Source organism: Lolium rigidum, chromosome 2 (genome assembly GCF_022539505.1).
Source record: "Lolium rigidum isolate FL_2022 chromosome 2, APGP_CSIRO_Lrig_0.1, whole genome shotgun sequence".
Lineage (NCBI taxonomy): Eukaryota > Viridiplantae > Streptophyta > Magnoliopsida > Poales > Poaceae > Lolium > Lolium rigidum.
Genome location: NC_061509.1, coordinates 17,835,618 through 17,858,428, shown reverse-complemented (window position 1 = coordinate 17,858,428; position 22,811 = coordinate 17,835,618). Strand labels below are relative to the sequence as shown.

At 46.0% G+C, this 22,811-nt stretch overlaps 4 protein-coding genes and 1 non-coding gene across 5 annotated transcripts; 4 read left to right on the top strand and 1 right to left on the bottom strand.

The window, feature by feature from the left end:
* The first annotated feature begins 3,928 nt into the window (after window positions 1-3,928).
* On the top strand, window positions 3,929-7,261 carry LOC124691358 (proteasome subunit alpha type-1). The gene is made up of 2 exons (XM_047224642.1): window positions 3,929-4,358; window positions 6,572-7,261. The coding sequence occupies exons 1-2, from the start codon at window positions 4,008-4,010 to the stop codon at window positions 7,061-7,063; spliced, it is 843 nt and encodes a 280-aa protein (XP_047080598.1). The 5' UTR covers window positions 3,929-4,007; the 3' UTR covers window positions 7,064-7,261.
* A 2,223-nt stretch (window positions 7,262-9,484) lies between these two features.
* Window positions 9,485-13,426, top strand: LOC124689277 (transmembrane protein 53-like). Its single transcript, XM_047222831.1, has 4 exons — window positions 9,485-10,275; window positions 11,349-11,451; window positions 11,692-11,906; window positions 13,055-13,426. The coding sequence occupies exons 1-4, from the start codon at window positions 9,485-9,487 to the stop codon at window positions 13,311-13,313; spliced, it is 1,368 nt and encodes a 455-aa protein (XP_047078787.1). The 3' UTR covers window positions 13,314-13,426.
* Window positions 13,427-14,313: 887 nt separating this feature from the next.
* LOC124691359 (phosphopantetheine adenylyltransferase-like) lies at window positions 14,314-17,207 on the top strand. Its single transcript, XM_047224643.1, has 6 exons — window positions 14,314-14,607; window positions 14,831-14,902; window positions 15,701-15,760; window positions 15,966-16,060; window positions 16,595-16,664; window positions 16,769-17,207. Exons 1-6 carry the CDS (start codon window positions 14,368-14,370, stop codon window positions 16,928-16,930), a joined length of 699 nt encoding a protein of 232 aa, XP_047080599.1. The 5' UTR covers window positions 14,314-14,367; the 3' UTR covers window positions 16,931-17,207.
* Window positions 17,208-17,483: 276 nt separating this feature from the next.
* Window positions 17,484-17,570, bottom strand: LOC124693973. The gene has a single exon (XR_007000410.1). It is a non-coding gene; the product is annotated as a small nucleolar RNA SNOR75 (small nucleolar RNA).
* A 3,495-nt stretch (window positions 17,571-21,065) lies between these two features.
* On the top strand, window positions 21,066-22,142 carry LOC124689276 (BTB/POZ and MATH domain-containing protein 1-like). The gene has a single exon (XM_047222830.1). It carries the CDS (start codon window positions 21,066-21,068, stop codon window positions 22,140-22,142), a length of 1,077 nt encoding a protein of 358 aa, XP_047078786.1.
* Window positions 22,143-22,811: the final 669 nt, after the last annotated feature.

The window sequence follows — 22,811 nt, the reverse complement described above, 5'->3', positions numbered from 1 at the left end:
CAAGAATGGAGCTAGGAAGAGTTCAAAGGCCACTACGTTTGAGGCTTCTTAGTTCAAGGGAGCAGCTGGTCCTTCCAGAGCCGTCCTAGTGCATTGTCTCCTTGGGCGTAAGCTTTCCGGCCCTGTTTTGATGAAGAGCTGAAGTGGCTTGAGGGGGCAGCTCACCCTGAAGGTTCTCTGCTATTGAAGGCCGATTTGGTCAGGATCGGCTGACGCTGCACTACAGTTGGGAAGCCGATGATGGCCCATTCGGTTGGTACACTTTTATCCTCGCCTTGACTGAGGCTCGGGGGCAGCTCGCCCTCAAGGTTCTTTGCTCTGAGGAGCTAGAGCCACCAATTTGAAGAGGGAGCCATCATAATTGATAGGCTTTGGGCCAGTTTGCTGTTGCAAAGAGACACAGCATCGCGAGGAAAGTTGTAGGCGATCCAGATTTTCAGCAATGGTCCTAGAGTTCTCCTGAAGGCATCAATTCTGGAGTCTTGCCGATTAAAGCTAACATTAAGCTCAGGGGATTTGGACTTCCAAGATCTAAAGATTGCACGATCGCGATTTGGTCCTGTTCGACTGAAATATGGGGATCTGGACTGAGCTATCTGGAAATTTATCATAACGGGCCGGTGCGGGGCCATCGGCTTATCGAGCGTTGATCAGGCTAACAATCGGCAAAATCAGTTTGAGGGGACATCGGCTAAAATAGCATAAAAGGAATCGGCAAGATCAAGTTGAAGAAAAATTTTCATTGATGGCAAGATTTCTTACACAAAGAGCTGATTGCTCTCAAAAGAAGGAACTAGGGGATACATGGCCCCGTCTACTGCTACTGGTTCTAATCTAAAGCCTATCTACGGACCAGTGTTGCCCTCGTCGTCGCCATCGCCGCCGCTATCGGCGTACTCATCGTCGCTGCTGCTGCGACCACCGGGAGGACCTTCATTGTCCTCGTCTTCATCATCAGCGTCGTCGTCGTCGCTGTCGAAGTCACTAAGGTTGCCCGGCCAAGGGCAGAAGCGCTTGGCCGGCGGCTCGTCGGAGGAGGTGCTGTCCTCCTCCTCTTCTTCTCCCTTCACCTCCTCGGCGGAGGAGAAACCGTCCCAGGAGTAGCGATCGTCGTCGCTCTCCTCCTCCGATTCCCCAAGGGCGAGGAAGCGGAGGTCGCTCTCCCCGTCCGTCAAGGACTGGTCATCTTCGGACCAGACGGAGGAGTCGTGGCTCGACTCGTCCCCGTCGGCAATGGCGCGGCGGATGTTGGCCGCGTGGGCCTCTTGCGGGTCCCACTCTGGCGTCGGCTCTCGGAGGGGGGAGGATTGGACAGAGAGGCTTGATGCAGCAGAGGAGGAAGAGGAAGAAGACATGGTGACAGAGGAGGGCTTTTGGGAGCGCTAGTACGAAGGGGATGAAGAAGGGAACTGCAAGAAGTGGCTAAATAAAAGGGGATATAGCGATTTAATGCTTAAGCAGTTTTCGAGGATGTGGTGCCAAAACCGTCAAATCGTGCAGGGAAGTTGAGAAGGCAAGACGTCATGATGAAGAATACTGCGACGGTTCTGCTCTGCCACGACATGACCCCTTGAAGGAAAAACAGATGGTTTTGAAATTATCATTACCAAAACCAGGGGGGCATGGGTTATCACCAGATTTTGGCCAAATCAGGAGATGGGCCGTAAGTGAAGATAGGCTTGAAGGACATACACGTGGAGCATCTTCGAAGCGGCCTTGCGCTAAGAGTTTGGGCTAAATTGCCCGTGTATCTGTAATATAGTAGATCGTATCGTGTTTAGAATTAACAGATAGAGTCTGGCCCGTGCACGGTTAGGTGCACGCCCGAATTAGAAAGTCCCTTGGACTATAAATATGTATCTAGGGTTATCGGAAAAGGAGGACAATCACTTTCACAACAAACACAAATCAGGCGCATCGCCACCCCTTCCTTCGAGGGTTTCTTCCGGGTAAGCATCATGCTGCCTAGATCACATCTTGCGATCTAGGCAGTACACGTTTACTCGTCTACCTTGTGCTGCTCGTGCTGAAGCGTTGTTGATGGCGAGCGAGCACTACTTATCCTTAGGTGTTTAGGGGCTTGCATTGATGCTTTCTCGTGCATATATGCGTGGCAATGCCGTCCCTCGACACCTAGCTGCCCTTACACCTATCTGGGTGTAAGGGCAGCATCTTGCTTGTTCGTTACTTAGTAGATCCGATCTGTTATAGTTGCTCCTTGATCCGCAAGGATTAGTTTAATATCTGCATAGTTAGGCCTTATGCTGGGGTCGGACGATCCGGTAGTGCGTTAGGTGTTGTTTACCGTTCTTACAAGGGATGTTCCGGGAATTAACGTTATGTTGGTTTTTAGGCCTCTTGTAGGGGTAGTTTGCATCATCTTCCGTATCTGCTAGGCCCGACTACACGTAGGACGTTCCGGTTATGCGGTGAAAACCCTAAACTGTCGTAGATCGGTTTAGCTTTGTTTTGATCAAGCAGGATCCCCATGTCATTGCAAATCCAACGTGAACCATGGGGCGATCGGCTCTTTGAGCCGATCCACAGGGCAACCTGAGAGCCGATAGGGCTCGTATTTAATGTTTACGTGTCTACCATGCAGGAACAATCGAAGCAATCTAACACCTTCCTGATCGGGTCTAGGTCGGGTGGCACGCCCTAGCAACCGCCAGGACGTGGCTGGAAGACTTGCGGGACGAAGCGAGGTGCCAGGGTCCACTAAGCGGCCTTGGGAGCCTCCCGGCTCTTCGTGTTGCTTAACCATTGCCCGCCGGTGGGTTTTGGCAGGTAACAGTACCCAACCCGTAAGATTACAAATCTCTATCTTTCCTAATACAAACTATCTTTCCTTAACACTAAATGGGCTTCCAAGTCTTCTTATTCTTCGAGTCCTGGGTCTTTAGTAAACCCCGGGTACCATCTTTGGCAGGCCCATTGGGGATGCCTATGTCACCAGGTGCCCAACGATAATAAGGTCTCGTCGACCTGACCCAGACTAGGGTTTAGCAGGCCATGACCTTTTTATATCTATATTTTCATGTTTTTATTTCTCACAATATGTAAATTATTTTATAAATAAAAAATTACTGAGAAAATAGTGAAATGTGTCAGACCGCTAGGACACCCTCAGACACAAGCGGTCAATCGGAACCCGAAGTCCCGTCTGCGGCCCGGCGCAAACTGACACGCGATCACTTTTGATAACCCAAATAAATCGGGCCGATTGAGATGGGTCTAATAGTGAAACAAATGACCCCAGAGTCCCAAGGCTCGGAGAAGCCCCTTTTCAGCTCCTTTGTTTCCTCTCAGAAGTCGTTTGGAAGCCAGACTTTCATTTCGTTTGTAGCATTTTGAAATGAATACATGTATTTATTTTATTTACATTGTAATTTCAGAAATAGACACTTGTTCGGTTGCAAATGACAACAGAATTCAATATTGAATTTGTAGAGGCTTCCATAGAGAATCGCAAATGACAGGTCTCAGCTTGGAATCGTGTTTACTCATGGAGTCATTTTGCTGGAATTCATAAATGAAATGATGGCCCAATTCTGTGGCAACCAAACAGCCCGCCTATGAAATTTCAAAATGAATTCCAGGATTCCAGGCCCAAATAATGGATAGCAAATGACCTCTCAAATTTTCTTTAGTTGTTGTTGTTGAGGATTTTGGTTTTTTAGATGGTTCTCGCGAGTAGTAGTATTTTCAGAGGAACGCGGCCATAAAGGCCATAACTATAGGCCTAGTTGAGTCCGGCCCATCTGATTTCCCTTCTTATACGAAAGAAAAAAAATAAAAAGCACGTGGGGCCCGCTTGCCCTCCGTTGTCACTGACGGCGGGCCCCGCCCTCCTCCTCTTCCTTCCGCCTCCCTTGTTGGTCTTGGAGCCCAAGAAGAACTCCAATCCAACAAAAGGGTCTCCGTCTCCTCGCACATCCAAACCCTACATCCAGCACACACACTCTCCGGATCGAGAACTCGAGCTCGACGAACTCGGCGCTTCGAAGATGTTCCGCAACCAGTACGACACGGACGTGACGACGTGGAGCCCGGCGGGGCGGCTGTTCCAGGTGGAGTACGCCATGGAGGCCGTCAAGCAGGGCTCCGCCTGCGTCGGCCTCCGCTCCGCCACGCACGCCGTCCTCGCCGCCGCCAACAAGGCCAACAACGAGCTCTCCTCCCACCAGCGCAAGGTCTTCCGCGTCGCCGACCACGCCGGCGTCGCCCTCGCGGGGCTCACCGCCGACGGCCGCGTCCTCTCCCGCTTCCTCCGCAACGAGTGCATCAACCACGCCTTCGTCTACGACGCGCCCCTCCCCATCTCCAGGCTCGCGCTCCGACTCGCCGACAAGGCGCAGGTCCGTCCTCCTCCGCCCGATCCCCTTCTGCTCCTCCTACTTTTTCTGCTGCCTTTGCCTCGATCTGCCCCTGCCGTGACGTTCCCGTGGTGGATGAATCAGATCTGGAGCGGGGCCTACGCTTTCGTGATAATCTCGTCTTCGATTTTCCTTGGTAATTAGGGTTTTGATTCTTCACGGGAAGCGCGCACCATTATTAGTAATTTTTTTTATAGGATTTAATAATGTTTTTGCTGGTGGTACGGATCAGGATCCAGCCTTAATTCAGACCCTATTGCTCTGATTTGTGCATATAATTCAATTTAGCCATGCCTCAACTACCGTGCTGCTAGATTTCTTATGTCTGGTTGTAGAATTTTCCATGAACTGAAACCTATAGCAGCATCAAGAGCTTTCCTCTGAAGGTCCTCACAACATTACTGAAATATGGTCCTCGGGCTTGATAAGTATGTAACTATATGTTAATGTGTGTAGTAGTATCAGGCTTTGCTCCTGAAGTTTGCTGAATCAGCTCTATTCCGCTGCGCGTGTGTTTGGGCATTTAGGTAGGGTGATAAGAAATTACAATGTACACTGTGTCAAGATATGATTGGAGTCTCACTGGACCAAAAATTTCGTGGTCTGTTTTTCGATCCAGTTCTTGCAACAGATAATTTTTCATAAGCCGACAAGGGAAAATCACAAAATAAGCGTGATATGGTTTTAAATTGGTGAACCTTGGACGGCTTAACTCTTGTTCGGTTGGACCAATCAAGAGTTTTATTTGTCTTCTTATTTCATTTCTTATACTGCCACAGCACCACTTGCCGACAATTTTGTCTGGTAACTTCTGAAGGTGAGCTTCTGTTGAAGTTTTCTACAGTTTTTAGTTATGTGTCCTGTGCCACTCATTCTCAAATAATGTGCGATTTATGGTAGATCCAATACTACAAATTGGTGCATGTTTTATTTTCCATATGTTTGTGTGCTTTTCACCTTAGCTACTGTATCTGTAAGTGAACTAATAAGCTGCCCAGAAGCTGTTGCCTCAACAAATTAACCTAGCTTACATGTGTAATTTGTATTGTGTCACACATCCAGACTGACTCTGTTTCTTAATATCAGACATTCACATTTCTAGTAGCGTGTGATGACTCCATACATGTATGCTCTTAAAGTCGGAAATAACCTGATACTGGCAGATCTCTTAGTAGTAAATTTGGTATATTATCTATGAGTAGGATCTCTATTCCCGGACAAGTTCACTGCCTCATATCATGTTATTCTTTTCCTGCTCATCGTTTGATTGTTTCCCTGTTTTAGCTTACAGACTTCTCTAGAAGTGTCTCCTCGTCTAGCTTTAAAGAGTAATGATTCACATAGGCCTTTTTTTTTTCATTGAATGGCGTTAGCCAATAAAATTTCAATTTCAGTTTATTCTTCTGTTCTTTTGCGAACATACTTCTGTCTCCATGTCTCTATTTGCCTCCTCCCCTCGAAGACAAAAACAATAAGATGTAAAAACTAACAGTGATCTTTAATAATACATAAACACATCATTAATGTGGACTATGGGGTTTGGTATGCATTTTGTTTTGACTACTGGAAGGTTAAGTTGTGCCCAGTGATATATCTGCACTTCAAGGCACCATGATATATCTGCACTTCAAGGCACCATGATATATCTACACTTAAGTCACCATGATATATCTGCACTTCATGGCACCATGATATATCTGCACTTCATGGCACCATGATATATCTGCACTTCATGGCGCCATGATATATCTGCCTTTCATACCACCATGATATATTTGCACTTCATAGGGGAATGGATAGTCTCAGTTTTTGTTTAGTTCTGCTCGTGCTTATGTGCTTCTACCCCCTGGGTTGAGTTCGTGCTTGAGATGGGCGGATCTAGCTTTCTAGAATATGGGCTCATGTTGCCAAAAAATTCTCATAGTTGAGTAGACACTTCTTGATTAGCATATGGGGATGTATGTTTCTGTTTTGTGGAGAAGTTCAGCATGTATTTGCTCAAGATCATTCAGTTATTGATTCCATTTTGTGATTCTAGTCTTGTAGTTGTAGCGAAATAATTTTATTAAACCCAGCCTCTTGATTACTTGTACTATATAAGAACAGTATCTGAAAATCGACATGTTTTAAACCATTGTATCTCTCTTCCCATCTTATTGCATATAATATATTAACATTGTATTCTAACGTTGCAGGTTTGCACACAGCGTTCATGGAAGAGGCCCTATGGTGTTGGCCTCCTTGTTGCTGGTCTAGATGAGTCTGGAGCCCATCTCTACTATAACTGCCCCAGTGGCAACTACTTTGAGTACCAGGCATTTGCCATTGGCTCCCGCTCTCAGGCAGCGAAGACTTACCTCGAGCGCAGATTCGAGAAATTCAATGACTACACCCCGGACCAGCTCATCAGAGATGCCCTCTCGGCCATAAAGGAGACTCTCCAAGGTGAGAAGCTGACCAGCTCCAACTGCACCATTGCTATTGTGGGCACAAAGGAGGACGGCACCGTCGAGCCATTCTCCATGATTGACTCCCAGAGGATCCAGGAAATAATCGACTCCATGGAGGCGGCCGATGAGGCACCACCGGCCGATGTGCCGATGCAGGAGGAAGGGGGTGATGCACCCCCAGCGGATGCACCCCCAGCAGATGCCCCTGCAGCGGACGCTGCACCAATGGACATCTAGTTGTCTGATACATGCCATCTCCTTCTCACACCGCATTCAGTGTTTCCCAAAGACTAGACTGTTGTTTTAGAAAGGTTGCCACCCCTTGTGTACTCTTTGCTTCTGTGCGACTACAGCTTTGCGATGCTTGTGTTTGGACCGATTATATTTATCATGTCACGGTGCGAACATAATCCTTCTGAATATGTTTTATCATCAGATCTTTCTGCCCTCCGAGCGTTTATGATTTAGGAGACTACAGATCGGGTAGACTGCTGTGAAAACGTAGAAAGTACAACAAATCAAACAACTGCTACTCCCTCTGCCGGAATTTTGTTTAATATCTAATGTATATATACACTAAAGATTGTTTAGATATATCTAAATTTAGATAAACTTGTGAAATCCCTCGATAAGCGAATCCCTCGGGCGAGTAGTCGTCGGCTAGCAGCCTAGCATGGATCCCATGTATTGTGTTTTGTGTCTGTCCATGGATGCGTATCTTGCACAGTTGCACACCGTACGGAGAATAATGCAGGATGCTGCGAATCAAGCAAAGTAGAAACGAGGCGGACAATTCATTCACCGGTGTGGCGTTTGGATGCGCGATTAGTATTCATAATGTCTCGACTCTCGTCGCAAGCTCATTGAAGAATTAGAAATTTATCGCACTGTTTGTTTCTCTACTATAATATCACCCACAAAACAATTTTTTTTGGTAGATTGAAAACAAAATTATTCAAATACTAAAACAAGAAAAGGCTAGTTAAACATATGGCCTTATCATAATCGGAACCTATGATTATTTCTCACTTATCCCTTTGCCACCCTTTCTAGGAGAATTAGGCCATTCACCACTTCTATGGTTTGAGAAGTAAATATTGGAGGACAAAATACTCGTCGAAGCCGCACACATACGTAAAGTTCATAGTATTATACTTGTTGAAGTATAAATGTAGCCCTGTCTCTTACACCATATCGGTCTTTTACTTAAGTGGCTAGATCATGCAATTCTATATATTATCGGAGCTAGGAGGTCTTGAGTTCAAGAACAAACTGACGCAATAAAAATTAAAAATATTGCAGCCCACGTTTGATCCATGTTTTGGCGTGAGGCAGCCACATGTGAGGGGGCTGGGAGTGTTGAAGTACAAATGTATTGGCTAGCTTCTTTCATCATATCGATATTTTGGTTGCATTGGTTAGAGCATGTAGTTCTACAATACTAAGGAAACAACTTTTAGTAAAGCTTGTCAAGTTTTTTGTTAGATTCATTTGCTCTACAATGCTCTACTAGGTCTTGTAGATATTTAAAGATATTATGGGCATACAACTACATATCCACTTTATACATTACAGTGAAGTTCGTTTTAAGGAAAAACAAAAATTCTGAAAAATCATATTAGCACGAGAAATACATTTGTAATGGTATATAATAGAATTTTATGGCGGATGTACCTTAATATATATGATCACGATTACATTGTTGATTCTACTAGCTATATCTAACAATAGTATTTAAGATATCATATTGAAAGATGTATCACCAAAAACTTAAATGTATGTGTCAAGATAAGTTATGGCAGACTAAAATAGTTTGGTATAAATAAAAAACAAGTGTTTATTTCAATTCTTCCTTGCCTCGATAATGGTTCGAACTTAGTGAGGCTTGAAGCAAAGAAAAATATTTCCATGTTTCATGCTACATTATTTCCAAAATGCAGAAAAAAATTATCGATAGATGCTATAAACTACTCTAGTGAATTTACAATCTTGAAAATTATCGATAGATGCTATATTATTTCCAAAATGCAGGGTATATATTGTAGCAATTACTGTCTTGAAAAGGAAAGTCTGGGTTGACAATGTTGGAAGACCGTCAAAACATGCATAAGATTTAGTTTCGAATAAACAATTGATAAATCATGACTACACAACAACATGTAAACTAAATATGCATATCAACATAGTACATGAACATGTAGCATCTAGATAAGATAAATCTATCGCATGTACTCCGAACAACAGTACTTTAAATTTGATAAAGTTTGACTAATTTTATAGAAAAAGTAGTACCTTATGACACTAAATTAGTATAGTTAGATTTTTATAAAATGTTGTATCATAATTTACTAATTTATATAAGTTTTCTGATATTAATATTTAAAAATATCAATTACCGCTAGCATCTACAACGACGACTAATTTTTTCCACGATATTAGTCAAAGTTTAAATTTTTTGATTTATGAAAAAAGCTACGGAGTAGAAATACATTTCGTTTGAGTGGGAAAAAGTTACAGTACACATTTAGTCGATCGTGTCACGGACACACCCCTTCATTCGTCATCATCGTTTCGAGGCAAACATGTCACGTTGCATAGATAGCACTCTCCCTCACTTTTAAGACGCGGGGATGTACAGTGTTGGACGAAGGATGGTTTATGGCAAAATTTACTGCCTACGGCGCCGGCACAGCCAAGGCCCACGTGCAACCCCATCACCTCACTGCCCACACAGCCCATCAGCAGATCCCACGACGGAAACCACTGTCCATGACAGGCCGGGCCCACCGCCGGCCGCACCTCCTGCCGACCATGCGCGTGCCATTAAATCGTCCGCTCGTCGTCTTCTCTTCTTCCCCATCGCCACTGCCGCAGCAGAGCAGAGCCATGGCGATGGCGGCCTGCTCCGTCCGCCTCCTCGCCGCCGCGCACCGCCGGAGCGTAGTGTACCGCCACGCGCGCCGCCCCGTCGCGTGCTGCCTCTCCTTCCCGCGCAGCCCCGGCGGCGGGTCCGGGCCCTCCTTCCGCGGCCGCGCCAGCCTCTCCTCCATCTCCCTCCCCTCCTCCTCCGCCGCCGCCGCGCCCTTCAGCCTCCTCCCGCCGGACTCCGACCCCTTCATCCAGTGGGACCCGCCGCCCCCGCAGGACACCTCGTCCGGCTCGCCGTTCGGGGCCGGCCGCGGCGGCGAGGAGGGCCCCGCGCTGGTGGTGCTGCTGGGGTGGCTGGGCGCGCGCCAGAAGCACCTGCGCAGGTACGCCGACCTCTACCGCGACCGCGGGGTCGGGTCCGTGCGGTTCGTCGTCCCCGTCCGCGACCTCGTCGGCCTCGACCTCGGCCGCCGCGTCGAGCTCAGGGTCGCCGACCTCTCCGCCGAGATCGCCGCCTGGTGCGACGCCGACCGCCGACGCACGCTCCTATTCCACACCTTCAGCAACACCGGCTGGCTCGCGTACGGCAACCCAAATTCCTCCTCCCTCTTTAACCACATTCCTTCGTGTCTCTGCACTTTTTTTCTCCGGTAGAAACCCGAGGGTTTGCAATTGAATTCGGAATCTCGGATATAGCAGGTTGATGACCAAGTGTAGTTAGGCAACCTCTGCATGGTTTGCTGATCCCACATTGACATGGGGGCGCTTGCGCTTGGTGCCCACCATGTTTTTGTTGTGACAGTTTGATTTGCTACTACATGAGGTTGGTGGATAAAACCTGCTTGCTTGGTTGATTGACTACACGTGCTATTATCAAAGACATCCCAAATCAGGGGAGGCGCACGCGCACAAGCAAATTGTTTGTACGCCACAAGAGCCGTTACTTGTTGATGATGGAAACCAGGGGGTTGTGTTGGGCCAGCTTACACTGGAGAAACTCTGCTTTGCTGCGTAGGTTTCGTGTCTAGTTGATTATCTCTGTGCCTCTCTATTCTACGTCTCATGCTTTCACGCCACCTAGCGGTATGCATATAGGAGAAATGAAGAAGGTGAAGATAAATAATTGAATTGAGGTAGTTTTGTCAAATAACACATCAGATATGCCTGCAATTAAAGAATGACTAGATTTCGTAATTTAAACGTCTTTGTTCTTTCCTTGTACTTGAACTCACAGTTGGAATGATCCTATCCTACTGTTATTGTCCAATTATTAATACCTCATCATGTGCTTTTGGTACATCTTTGGATGAGCAGGTTGAATAAAACAGAGTCGGGAAACGATAGCTGCATGGTCATAGTATTGTTTGTTGAGTCACATTGGTTTACATACAGGGCTTAGGCCTGGAGCTGCAGTGCTGTGGTTACCATCTTACTGATATATGATACTGAACTACACACAAGTTTGTATGGTTGATTGGGTAGCTTTAATGTCCAATAGTTTCAAGTGATCGTTGCATGTAGTTAAGGATACTTGTGCATCTTACTTAAAACCCAACTGGAAGTGGAGATTTGATTTGTCAGTGTCTTTAACCTGATGTCCATGGTTTCAGATTTGCTGTGTATATAAGACTATTTGCTTTTAATTTCTTTTCAGTTATGGTGCAGTACTTGAGAATCTACAATCAAGGGCTGATATAATTGAGAGGATAAGGGGATGCATTGTGGACTCTGCACCAGTTCTAGAGATAAGACCGGAGGTTTGTATATCTTACTAGTCTTTTACTGGACTCTTGAATCTCGATACACTTGAATTAAGCTTTCAACTGGTAATGGTAAATGCTGCAATCGCCTTCTTCCAGTTTAGCCAGTGGGATACTTGCATTTATGCAACATTTCACTATAGTAATCTATTATTGCACCTACAATGGTTTGAACGTAGTTCTCCCATGAGGACAAACTTGTATACTTGGAGTTTCTCATATGTACCCTTAATTCAGGTCTGGGCTGCTGGTTTCTCTGCTGCCATGCTAAAGAAAAGCAGTACTTTGACAGGACCTTCAGCTGACTGTCCTGATGGGTCTACTTTGAATGGTGCCTTGAACAAAGTTAATTCTGTCTCCGATTTGACGAAACCATCATGGGGTGAAACTTTTCTTCTGTCAACTCTTCACAAGTTCTTTGAGATTGTCCTTCACGTACCTGATGTAAATCAGTAAGTCCATTCACCATTAATAATTATTGCCCTGGTTGCATGGTATTGACAGCTAATTGTGGTTCACGTACCTGATATACAATGTGGCTATATTTTTGGCGGTGGTTTTATGCATTTTAACTAATCTATATCATAGTGCTATCTAAAAACTGTAAAGAAAATGATGTAACGTATTTAGTATTTCAGTGCGATGAAACTGAGGATATATGGTTTTCCCTTACGAATAATTTCAACATGCATCTGCAAAATTAAGCTATATTGCCAGATACATATTTTCAATATTTTGTATATTTTATTAATGGGCCCAGACGGCCTGTCGACCCTTCTATTCTAGTGTCTACATGCAGTCTATAATCATCATTAAAAAAGGCCTACATCATTTCGGGGTTATGCTATTTGCTTCTTACTTCCACCTGGGCTTGGAGAGGTGGAGGATGGGATTGAAGAACGTATTATTACATTTGTAATTTGTAATAGACACTTCTGTTCTGTACAGTTACGTAGTTTATTTTCCTTCTTAACCTGTTCTGACGCATAATACCGTCCCTCCCAACGTGTGAAACACCTAGTATGTAACTTTTTCGATAAAGGGAATATATTAATATCAGAAGATACCAATTACACCCAGCCTCTGCAACAACGCAATGTTCTAATAACATTACGGATGCACACAGCCAAAAAAGAGAAAAAGAAAACTAAGAAATAAAAGTCCCGCTACAGTATCCCAGCCCTAGCAACAGTAATACATCCACCACCGAGACAACACCTGAAATTCAGACTCTTCAAAAGCAACGCCTCCAAGAAGGGAACAGTGCACCAGCGTTGTCGTCGCCCGATCAAAGATCTTAGATTTTCACCCTGAAGATGGTCTCCGCTCTCAAAACAATGTCTTCAACAAGAACATTGCCAGGCACAACCAGTTAAGGCCAGACCTAGTATGTAACTGATATCTCAAATCACAAATAGCATCAGCGTGTTAGTTCTCTATTTTCATCGGCACATGGTAAATTAGTGAACGAGTATAATTCATCTTCGTCTAGGCATCATTGCTTCATTTCAAATCCTTTTTCTCGTTTGTTCTTCATAGAAACAGTTTCAACAGATTCTCATTTCCTGACATTTTACTGCCTCATGCTGATCATGTTCAGGAGACTACGCAAGGTCCTCGCAGTTCTCTCGGAGAAGCAGCCGTCCTGCCCCCAGTTCTACCTGTACAGCACAGCCGACAGGGTAATACCCGCCGAGTGCGTAGAGAGCTTCATCAGCACGCAGAGATCATTGGGGCTGAGCGTGTCCGCCCACAATTTCGTCTCGTCGCCCCATGTGGACCACTACCGGAGCTTCCCTCACCTGTACTCGGCCAAGATCGACGAGTTCCTCAAGATCTGTTCCCCGGCTAGAGTATGATGTGCATTGTAGATCCTGGTACAAATTCAATTGATTTTGTGTTGTCGAGCGTATGTGCATTGTAAGATGCTTCTACATGGGTTGTTGAAAGAGGGTGCGCAAGCATTTCAGCATGTGAGCTGCTTCTGCTCTAAATCCAAGCAATTCGTTGCAGGTACAGGCCGGTTGTATTGTCTATTCTTTTTAGGGGGTTCTATGCCTATTCCTGAGCTAGTTATATGTGTAAGCTTGTATGTTAAGCGTCGTTGTCTAGTTAAGCATTCATGTTACTACTACTTAAGCACCTTATCTATTCCCCGTTCCAAGTTTTTGTTTTGTTTTGTTTGGCTACATCCTAGAGATATGTATACTGAGATTTTCATCACTCTCAATGATGATGCCGAGCAGAAATATTAATCACTCCAACTGTGAGAAGATCAAATAGTGTCCCATTATAAAACGTGTTTATTACTGTGAGTCTGACCTCAAAATTACGTGAAATGTTAAGAAGATTTCGGGCGAGTAACATTTGTGTACATGTCAGTGTGAGTTTTCGATCGAGGGATCACTGAAAAGAGAAACGAAACCCTTTGTTAGTTTAGATAAACCGAGAATCAAGTTAGTTCTATATCGACTCTAGAATTGTTATATTTTTATTGTGAATTGTCTAAATTAGAATTGTACATGGATGTGCAATTGCACATAGTTATGCAATTACACATGTATTTTCGCAATTACACATGAATTACCACACATGGTTATGCAATTACACATATTTTTTTACAGTTACACATGAATCATTGATGAAATAGGGTGATCGAGAATTTAAGTTAGTTCTGGAGCGAGGGTTTGTCGCGTCCGAAGAGAAATGTATTGGAGAAATTTGAAAAACAAAATTTGAATGCTGCAGCACTAGCAGCCACCCACCCACCCAGAATTGGTGGTGGTGGTCAGTCAGTTGAGTCAAAGGGCATATAAAAAGCGGCGCTGCTCCCTCCCACGCCGCACACCGGCACACGCGAACCAACTCCCCTCTCCGGCTCTCCCCTTCCATTCAACGCGCGTCGCTACCGCCATGGTGGCCATGATTGCGGAGCAAGCATCCAAAGGAGGAGCCGAAGAAGCCGCCGCCGCCATCTCCCCAGTGGACGCGGCCGCCCCAGCGGGCCAAGCCGTCTCGGGCTCAGCCCAGAGCGACGGCGATGGTTCCGGCTCCGTCGCGACGCCACCGCCGCAGCCGTCCCGTAATTACGCGGCCGTCGTCATCGGCGGCACCTTCGACCGCCTGCACCGCGGCCACCACCTCTTCCTCCAGGTCCGTCCTACCCTTGATCTCGCCGTCACTGAATCAGCTCGTGATTCAACATCGGGGCTGATTCGGTTCGTCCGAGATCAGCCGCCCGCTTGTTTCAAATGATTCCTCTTCCTCATCTGAAATTTATGGGATGGGACAAAACAAGAGTCGTTGTCATCCCGTGAACTAAGTAACTCCGATCCACCAAAACTAAACTGGGCGTCATGTGCGCGCGTGACGGCAGGCGGCGGCGGAGCTGGCGAGGGAGCGGATCGTGATCGGCGTCTGCGACGGCCCGATGCTCGCCAAGAAAAAGGTCCGTCAAAACACCTTCCTCCTATCTTCTTGTCACCTAATGCTCTAATTACATTGTTTAACGCGCCGATCGCCTCCTTTGTCCTCCTCCTGATACGTCCGGACTAATCAATTTTGCAAACACTTTCTGCTCTGACAATTAACATCGGATAGTACCATGTACCAACGCGTTACCGCTGCGGTATCGATTTTGAATTAAGTCTGAGACACAGGACGTCTCAACTCGCATGCAATTACTAGCTGATACTGCTCCACATCTATATGTCCTCCTGAGCCAACAAAATATATAACACTGAAAACATACGTTTAACCATTTATTGTCGGTGATAGAACTATGATATGTAACTGATCAGCTCGCACCCACGTTTTACTAACAAAGACGAATGCTCTCTTGCACCAACGAGTGGAGATGCTCTAAGTATCGTATTCCTAGACACGTCATTGTCATGGATATTGGTAAGTAGGTGTGCAGTATCGTTAGCAAGCAATCTTTTTCTATATATATGAATACAACCACGCAACTACACAAGTTCAATGAATGTGGACGGAGGGTTCAAAACACCATGGGCACCTGACCTGACAGGGTGACATGCTCTGTGCAGGGTTTAATTAATGAATTATTAGTTGAATTGTATCCACCTTCAAAGCATCAATTATTGGATGAACTGCACAGGTTCTTTTCAAAGCATGTCAATCTGTGAGCTGGCTATGGCCATGGCAATGTAGCTTTGGCATCTACACTTTGTCCTAATCAAATTATCTGAAGGGCATCTTTGTTTTTTGGTGGCTTGTGTTGCAGTATGCCTACCTTATACAACCAATCGAGATGCGAATGGAAAATGTCAAGGGTTATATCAAGGTATACTCCCAACAGATCCTGCAAAGCTTTTTTATATGTAGATCAACAAAATACATTAGTTGCCACCAAATATCTCATGGTCCATGTAAGCAACTTTGCGACAATTTTCAGCTAGTGGGCTCGGATTGAGATTCTTAGCATGTCCTTATATATATCGATTGTCTTGTCCTAAAAAAAGATTCTTGACATGTATCTACATTTACAGTCCGTCAAGCCTGATCTCGAGGTTCATGTCGAGCCAATCATCGACCCTTATGGCCCCTCCATTGTTGATGAAGCTTTGGAGGCAATCATCGTCAGGTTAGGCAGGCTTCTCTTTATTTCAGGCTCAAAGTATTATTTTTTTAAATGGAACCTAACAGAGTAAAAAAAAACTCGAACAGAGTAATGCGCTTTTGCAAATGTAATTTCAAGGACTGGATAGAGTCCTGCTAGACACGGAAAAATGCTTGTGATTACATTTTCCAGTTATGTGATCGATTATACTGTTTTCCTTATTACCATAAGTGTAGTTTTTTTTACAAATTCGTAGAGCTTTATTGATTAACGAATTAGGATCACCCCAAAGGCATCTCCTCCTATCAATGCTAGCTTGGTAGCACATAGATGGGATGGGCAGCCATGTTTGCTTCACGTCCAGAAAAAGCAATGCTAACACTAGTCAAAGCTCTACTTATCTCCCTAATTTCTTGGCAAATAAGTCCTAATTTCCGAGAGGTTATCATCATTCGCACTACATAGGTTCGCAGAAAAATCGAGAGTCTATGATCACCTGTTTTGGTTTATAGCTCCGCAGAGATTCTAATTTTATTTGCCTGCAATTCTTGAGGGCAGCAAGGAGACACTGCCAGGTGGGCATGCTGTCAACAGGAAGAGGGCAGAGAGAGGACTCACACAACTGAAGGTTTGCTTGCGAGATCACTACCTATTTATTTTCTTTAGTTCACAAAAAGTGTCTACTGGATGAGTGTAGGTAGATCGTTAACTGTTTTTTTTCATTCCTTGTAGATTGAAGTGGTGGAACTAGTGCCAGAAACATCAACAGGAAACAAGATCAGCTCTACAGCATTCAGAAAGATGGAAGCTGACAAGGAACTGGAGGAGCAAAAGCTGAATCAGCAGGGGCAACAACAAACGGTTCAGTTGGAGTGCAAAACAGTCTTAAGCTGAAGAACAACGTATTGGAAGTTGTGTGCTATACAGTCTACTTTACATACAAGTATATAAAAAGCACAGCAAAATGGAACTGCTCTGAGACTCATGTAACACTTGTTTCCAAGCATAAACTACAGAAAAAAAATCTCAGTTGAACTGCAGGAGACGTATAACAGAAGATGCATTATATTTTTTAATTTGCATACAAGCATACACGTATAACAGAAGAACTCTGCTTCCACTCCTGTAAATTTGCTACAAAGCTTAAACTGCAGAAGAATTACAAAATTCTAAAATCTAGCCACAAGTATTTCAGAATTAGTTAACATGAACTGCTGCAAGTAAACGGGACAAATGTTTCACATTTCCTGTCGCTGAAAGGGGTTTTCGGAGTTATCATTCAACATGCATAATATCTCCCTTTTGCAATCGAGATTGGGTGGGTATTGAGAACTATGTACGGATCATGAAATAGAGCATACACCAATTTTTTACTCGGTATGCTAAGAAAAAATTAAACTTCAAACTGCTGCGAAAAACTAGCAAGGTAAATACTAAACAAACACTGTTCTCTCAGACAAATGCCTTGTTTGTCCACATGGTGTAATAGAATGGATTACATCAATCTTGTCATATGTTTTCATCATCACAGAGAACACGAACGAAGGGAAGACGCAAAACAAGATCAAATCGTGAGGAATAAACAGATCCTGCTTAGATTTTTTTATGTGTCCTGCTATACACACGACAAGTTATGTCTGATACTCGTACGATTCTAGGTACTCTAGCTATGAATCTTCTCCTGCGAGGCAACTAGAGGCAAACGCAGTTTGGGTTTGGGCTGGGCTGAGACTTTGGTAGATCCCGCGTGACAAATATTATTCTTTTGAGAAAAGTCCAATTTACAACCCTGAATTTGTCTCAATGTTCACTTTACAACCCTTATCTTTGCTTTGGTTCAAGTTTAACCCCCAAACTCCATAAACTGTTCGGAATACAACCCTTACCCGGATTTGATAGGTTTTGATCCGGTTTTCTTGCCATGTCATCGTTTAACCCAAAGCATACATATCATCAGCACATACGCATTGTCTCTCCAAAGTACATGTTCTCGCTGCACGTATCCAGAGTTTCAGACTGCAGGCCGCTAGTAGGGTTGGGCGTTCGTCGCTGCACAGGGCGATTGAGGAGGAGCAATCAATCCTGCCGTGTAATGCGTCTTGTGCCTATATACTAGATGCATCGGTTGAATGCAGGCCGGCCGGCATACATGTGAGGCCGGTCTCCATGGACTTGTGAGACTTTGAGTCTTAGTGTCTGACCGTGAAGTAAAGCTGGGTGGTACGGACATCGCCCTCTAATGGCGATGGCGACGCCGCAACAAAAGCTACGATTAAGTGTATCAGTCTCAGTTCCTTTGCTAGACATACATGTGCATGGGAGGTAAAAATGTTCATGTGATTCATTAAGCCATAATCAGGCACTAAATATCTAACTACGGATTTGTTGTAATTCAATTCTTTTGATTCATTTCTTAATTAAGCCAATTGGTCAGACAGTCAATATCCAACTGTGGCCTTGGAAATATCACGGCGGTGGCTTGGGCAGGGGCAAGGGGCACGACTGCAGCCAAGTAGGGCACCGATGGTAGCCTGGGCAGGAACATGGCGATGCTTGATTGATGAGAGATAGACGATAAAGATGTATGTACGAGGAGGTACATGAATACTTTTTTTTGAAACGAGGCAAAGGCTTGCCATTTTCATTAATAAAGAAGAAGTACAGAATTTGGCCAGATTATTAGCGGGAAACCGGCCGAAAACCGAAACAAGTGCCCCGACGATCGTCATGGAGCACGACCGCCGCAGGGGCACAGAGCCACCCTGGCAACCCACACAAGATACACAGGCCACCGGAGCGAGAAGTCGTCGCGGTTGACCTTCAACGTCATCGTCATCACTCTTCAGCGACTCCGACTTCACCGAAGAACCAACCACCAAGACCTCGCCGAAGCGGCACCGTGAAGCTCAAGCCGGCCACCGCCAAACAAGCGACTCCTCGTGAAGCAACAGGCAGCTCCGACTCTGATGACGAGCTCTGAAGAGGATAAGCGCAAGGCATGCGCCCAAGAAAATCATCGCCAGAGGGCCATCCTGCAGGTCATCGTACGCTGCTCAAATGAAGAATCTCGACAAACCATAGCAGCTCCGACTCCACCGCAAGCGAAGCACAAGACGAAGAAGCTCGGACGCTCGCTGAAGCCAAGGTCTTGACGCTACCAGACCATCGCTCACCACCGCCATCGTTGCCACACAAGCCACCACACGGACCTCACACATCGCCGGCCACCTGCCGCGATGTCGTACAAGTCCAGCCTCAGGAAAGCACGCTGGGGAACAAAGTCTTCAAGACGACGCCCCCAAGAGGGAAGCGACGTGGATCGACGCCGTCGTCCGGCCCTGCCACGGCCTAGGCTTTCACCCGAAAAACAATGCTCCGGGAGCGGAGGAGGTCGAAAGCTCCATGAAGGCCCCCAAGAGGATAGCGACATCCGCAGCTGCCGCGCCATCAGCTTTCGCTCGGAGCAGCCAAACCTCCGCACTCCCACGTTGCCGAACGGAGATGAGGGAGACCCACAACGCCGCCGGCCTGCGAACCACTGGCACAAGCACCTCCCACGCGGCGACGACGCCACACCACGTAGGACCATCAACCTCACCGCCGGCAGACCCCACTGCAGCACGAAGCACCAACCATGCCACAGCCCCTTGGAACAGCCACCATGCCCGTCGCCACGCCCGCCCTCTACAGCCTCGCCGCGGAAGCCAAGAAGGAGGACGCGGCCACAGCCCCGGCCGCCAACAGCCGCAGCGCAACCCCCTGGCAAGCCCAAGCAGGCCCGCCGGAACCCATCTGGGCCCGCGCGCGCCGCCTTGCGCCATCCTCCCCCGCAGGCCGCAGCACCTCAACCGCTCCATGGCCGGCCACCACCACGCCCGCACGCACAGCAGCCCCGCCCGCGCGCGTCCAAACCTCCGGTCCCTGTCATGGAGGCGTCCCTCCAGATCCTCCGCGCCAGGAGCCGAGAGGGGCTAGATCCCCGCCGCCCCCTTCACCGGCGTCGCTCGGCTTTGCCCGGCGGCAGCCTCGGGGGGCGACGAGGAAGGGGAGATGGTGGGGAGAGGTGGCGGCGGCGGGGGGCTAGGGTTTGCCCCCCCTGTCGCCCGGAGGAGACGACGAGGGGAGCGGAGCGGGACTTCCTTGTCGGTACATGAATACTTGTACATGTAAGATGTTGCGTTGGAGTACATGAAAAAACCTCTAGCAAGAAAAACCGGGTCAAACCTATTAAACGGTTAAGGGTTGTATTCTGAACGGTTTAAGGAATTCAGGGATGAAATTTGAACCAACTCAAATATAAGGGTTGGAAAGTGAACTCTAAGACAAGTTGAGGGGTCCAAATTGTACTTCTCTCTATTCTTTTTTACTTCCCCTTATACTCTTTCGCTGCTTGGGCGGACTGTTCTAGTAGGAGGTAGCAGCCACTTCTATTGTTTCGGTGCCGATCACCAACCATGATAGTCCATTCGATTATTTACACAAGGAAAATTTGAGTTGGTGCACATTAGAATGTACTACCGGATTTCGCACACGTTTTTGAGAGGCTTGGCCCATTCAAATTAGGTAACCTCGCTGGAGCTCGACGCATCTCAATCCAAAAAAAAATGTCATTTGTTCATCCCGGTGAAAGTATATTAACTTGATAAGTGATAACCCCAATTACAACTCTAGAACAGAGGGAGACCAAAGCAGACGCAGCTTTGTTTCCTACAATCATACTCCTTATCGTGGACGGCTGGTTAGTTTGCATATAATACTAGTAGTTGTTTGTGTTCGCGCGTGTTATACTAGTTCCTGTCCGTCTCGTCTTCAAGTTAGAGTCCGATTGGGTTGAGGGGTTGCCTGCAGTTCGTGCGACTATATATACACAGCGGGATGTGTATTAGCTATAGAGGGAAGAAAATAAGAAACAAAAAATCTGAGCCAAATTCTGATCGCGCCCGTGAACTTCAGCAATCAAGTTTTCCCAACTTGGACGCAGCATCGAGGTAGACGAGCGGCAGTACTCACGAATTCACCCTCATCTGCAATGGCGTTTGCCGGCGTGTCTATCGTTGGCGACGGTGAGGTTGTGGGACATGCCATCAATGTCTCCACGGCCAGTGGGTACCACCTGCTCGTGGTCAACCGCTACTTGCATTCCAAAGCCACTACACCTAATGGAAAGAGAATCCAATCTCTCACTTTCATGGTCGGAGGCCACAATTGGTGCATCGACTGCTATCCTAATGGTAACAGAGAGTGTGCCAACTATGTATCTCTCTATCTCCGCCTTGTTGATGAACATGTTGCAGAGGCCTTGAAGGTGCAGTTCGAATTTAGTTTCGTCGACCAGCTTGAGAAACAAAATTCGACATATATTCGTGCATGCCAGCCAAAGAACTTTTCGAGCAGTCATCCATCTTGGGGTTTCAAGAAATTTATGAAAAGCAAAGCCCTTGAGAAATCAAAGCATCTAAAGAACGATTGTTTCACCATCCGATGTGACCTCGCCGTTGCCACCACCGTGGACCTCTTCATCAAGGTACCGGCGTTTTGTCTGCAACAACAAATCAGCGATCTCCTGCAGTCTAAGGAGGGAACCGACGTGACATTCAAGGTTGGCGATGACATGTTTGCTGCCCACAGGTGCATCCTTGCAGCTCGGTCCGCAGTCTTCAAGGCAGAGCTATTTGGCCCCATGAAGGAGGGCACGATAGCAAGTGTCATCCACGTAGAAGACATGGAAGCAATAGTGTTTAAGGGCTTGATAAGCTTTATTTACACCGATTCACTACCCGAAATGGAGAATGACATGGTAGAGGAAGGGGAAGGTCAGGAAGCACTGTGGCTGCAACATTTGCTTGCAGCAGCGGACAGATACGATCTTCAAAGGCTGAAAGTACTATGTGAAGAAAAATTGTGTGAACACATCGACGTGAGCTCGGCGAGGGATATATTTACTCTAGCTGAGCGGTACAACTGTTATGGATTGAAGGAGGTCTGCCTTGAGTTCATCAAAACTCCTACTAATTTGAAAGAGATAACGGTGGGTGACAGCTTGGACGACATATTTAGAACCAGCCCCTCTCTTCTAAAGGAGCTCATCAAGAAGTTCGCTTTATAAAATCGATAGAAATATTTAACTCCTGTTATCTAATATCCTTGATTTAGGGTTTGTACTAGTGGTAGATTCTTTTCAAATTTTAGACATGTCAGTCAATTTTTTTTTTTGTAGAAGTCGACCCCAGTTGGAACAACCTGGCAATTGGATTGACCTTTCCGTTTCATCAGTTCCACGATTCAAATTCAATCCTTGTGGCTTACACTAGTTTGAAATAACATAAATCCAAATCATAAAATTATTACTTATGTGAATTACGATGATTCGTTTTACTTCTTTATTTTGAGTAATACCAGAATTCTTAGAGAGAGATCAATTAGTCGATTAGCTTACCCCGTGTTGACAAAGTATGCCGTCGTCGTCTCCCTACCCTCGATGCTACCTGAGTAGGTCATCGAGCATCGTTATTCAGCTCCCTCATGGTAGACAGTGAAGAACGATCGCATGAGAGGTGTCAAAGAGGCATATCTCTTTGTGCCTCCAAATTATTCAAAAATTCCTAACAACCAAAGTTGCTACATCTGGTTGAGCAGTTAATTTCTACTTGAGATTTCACCAAACAAGCGGACAAATGCTCGAATTTGATCGCGCGGCTGGAGGTGTCTCCACTGATCCGGCGCAATTCTTTCTAATGATTTTTTATTGAGAAAATAATAATTTACATAGGGAATA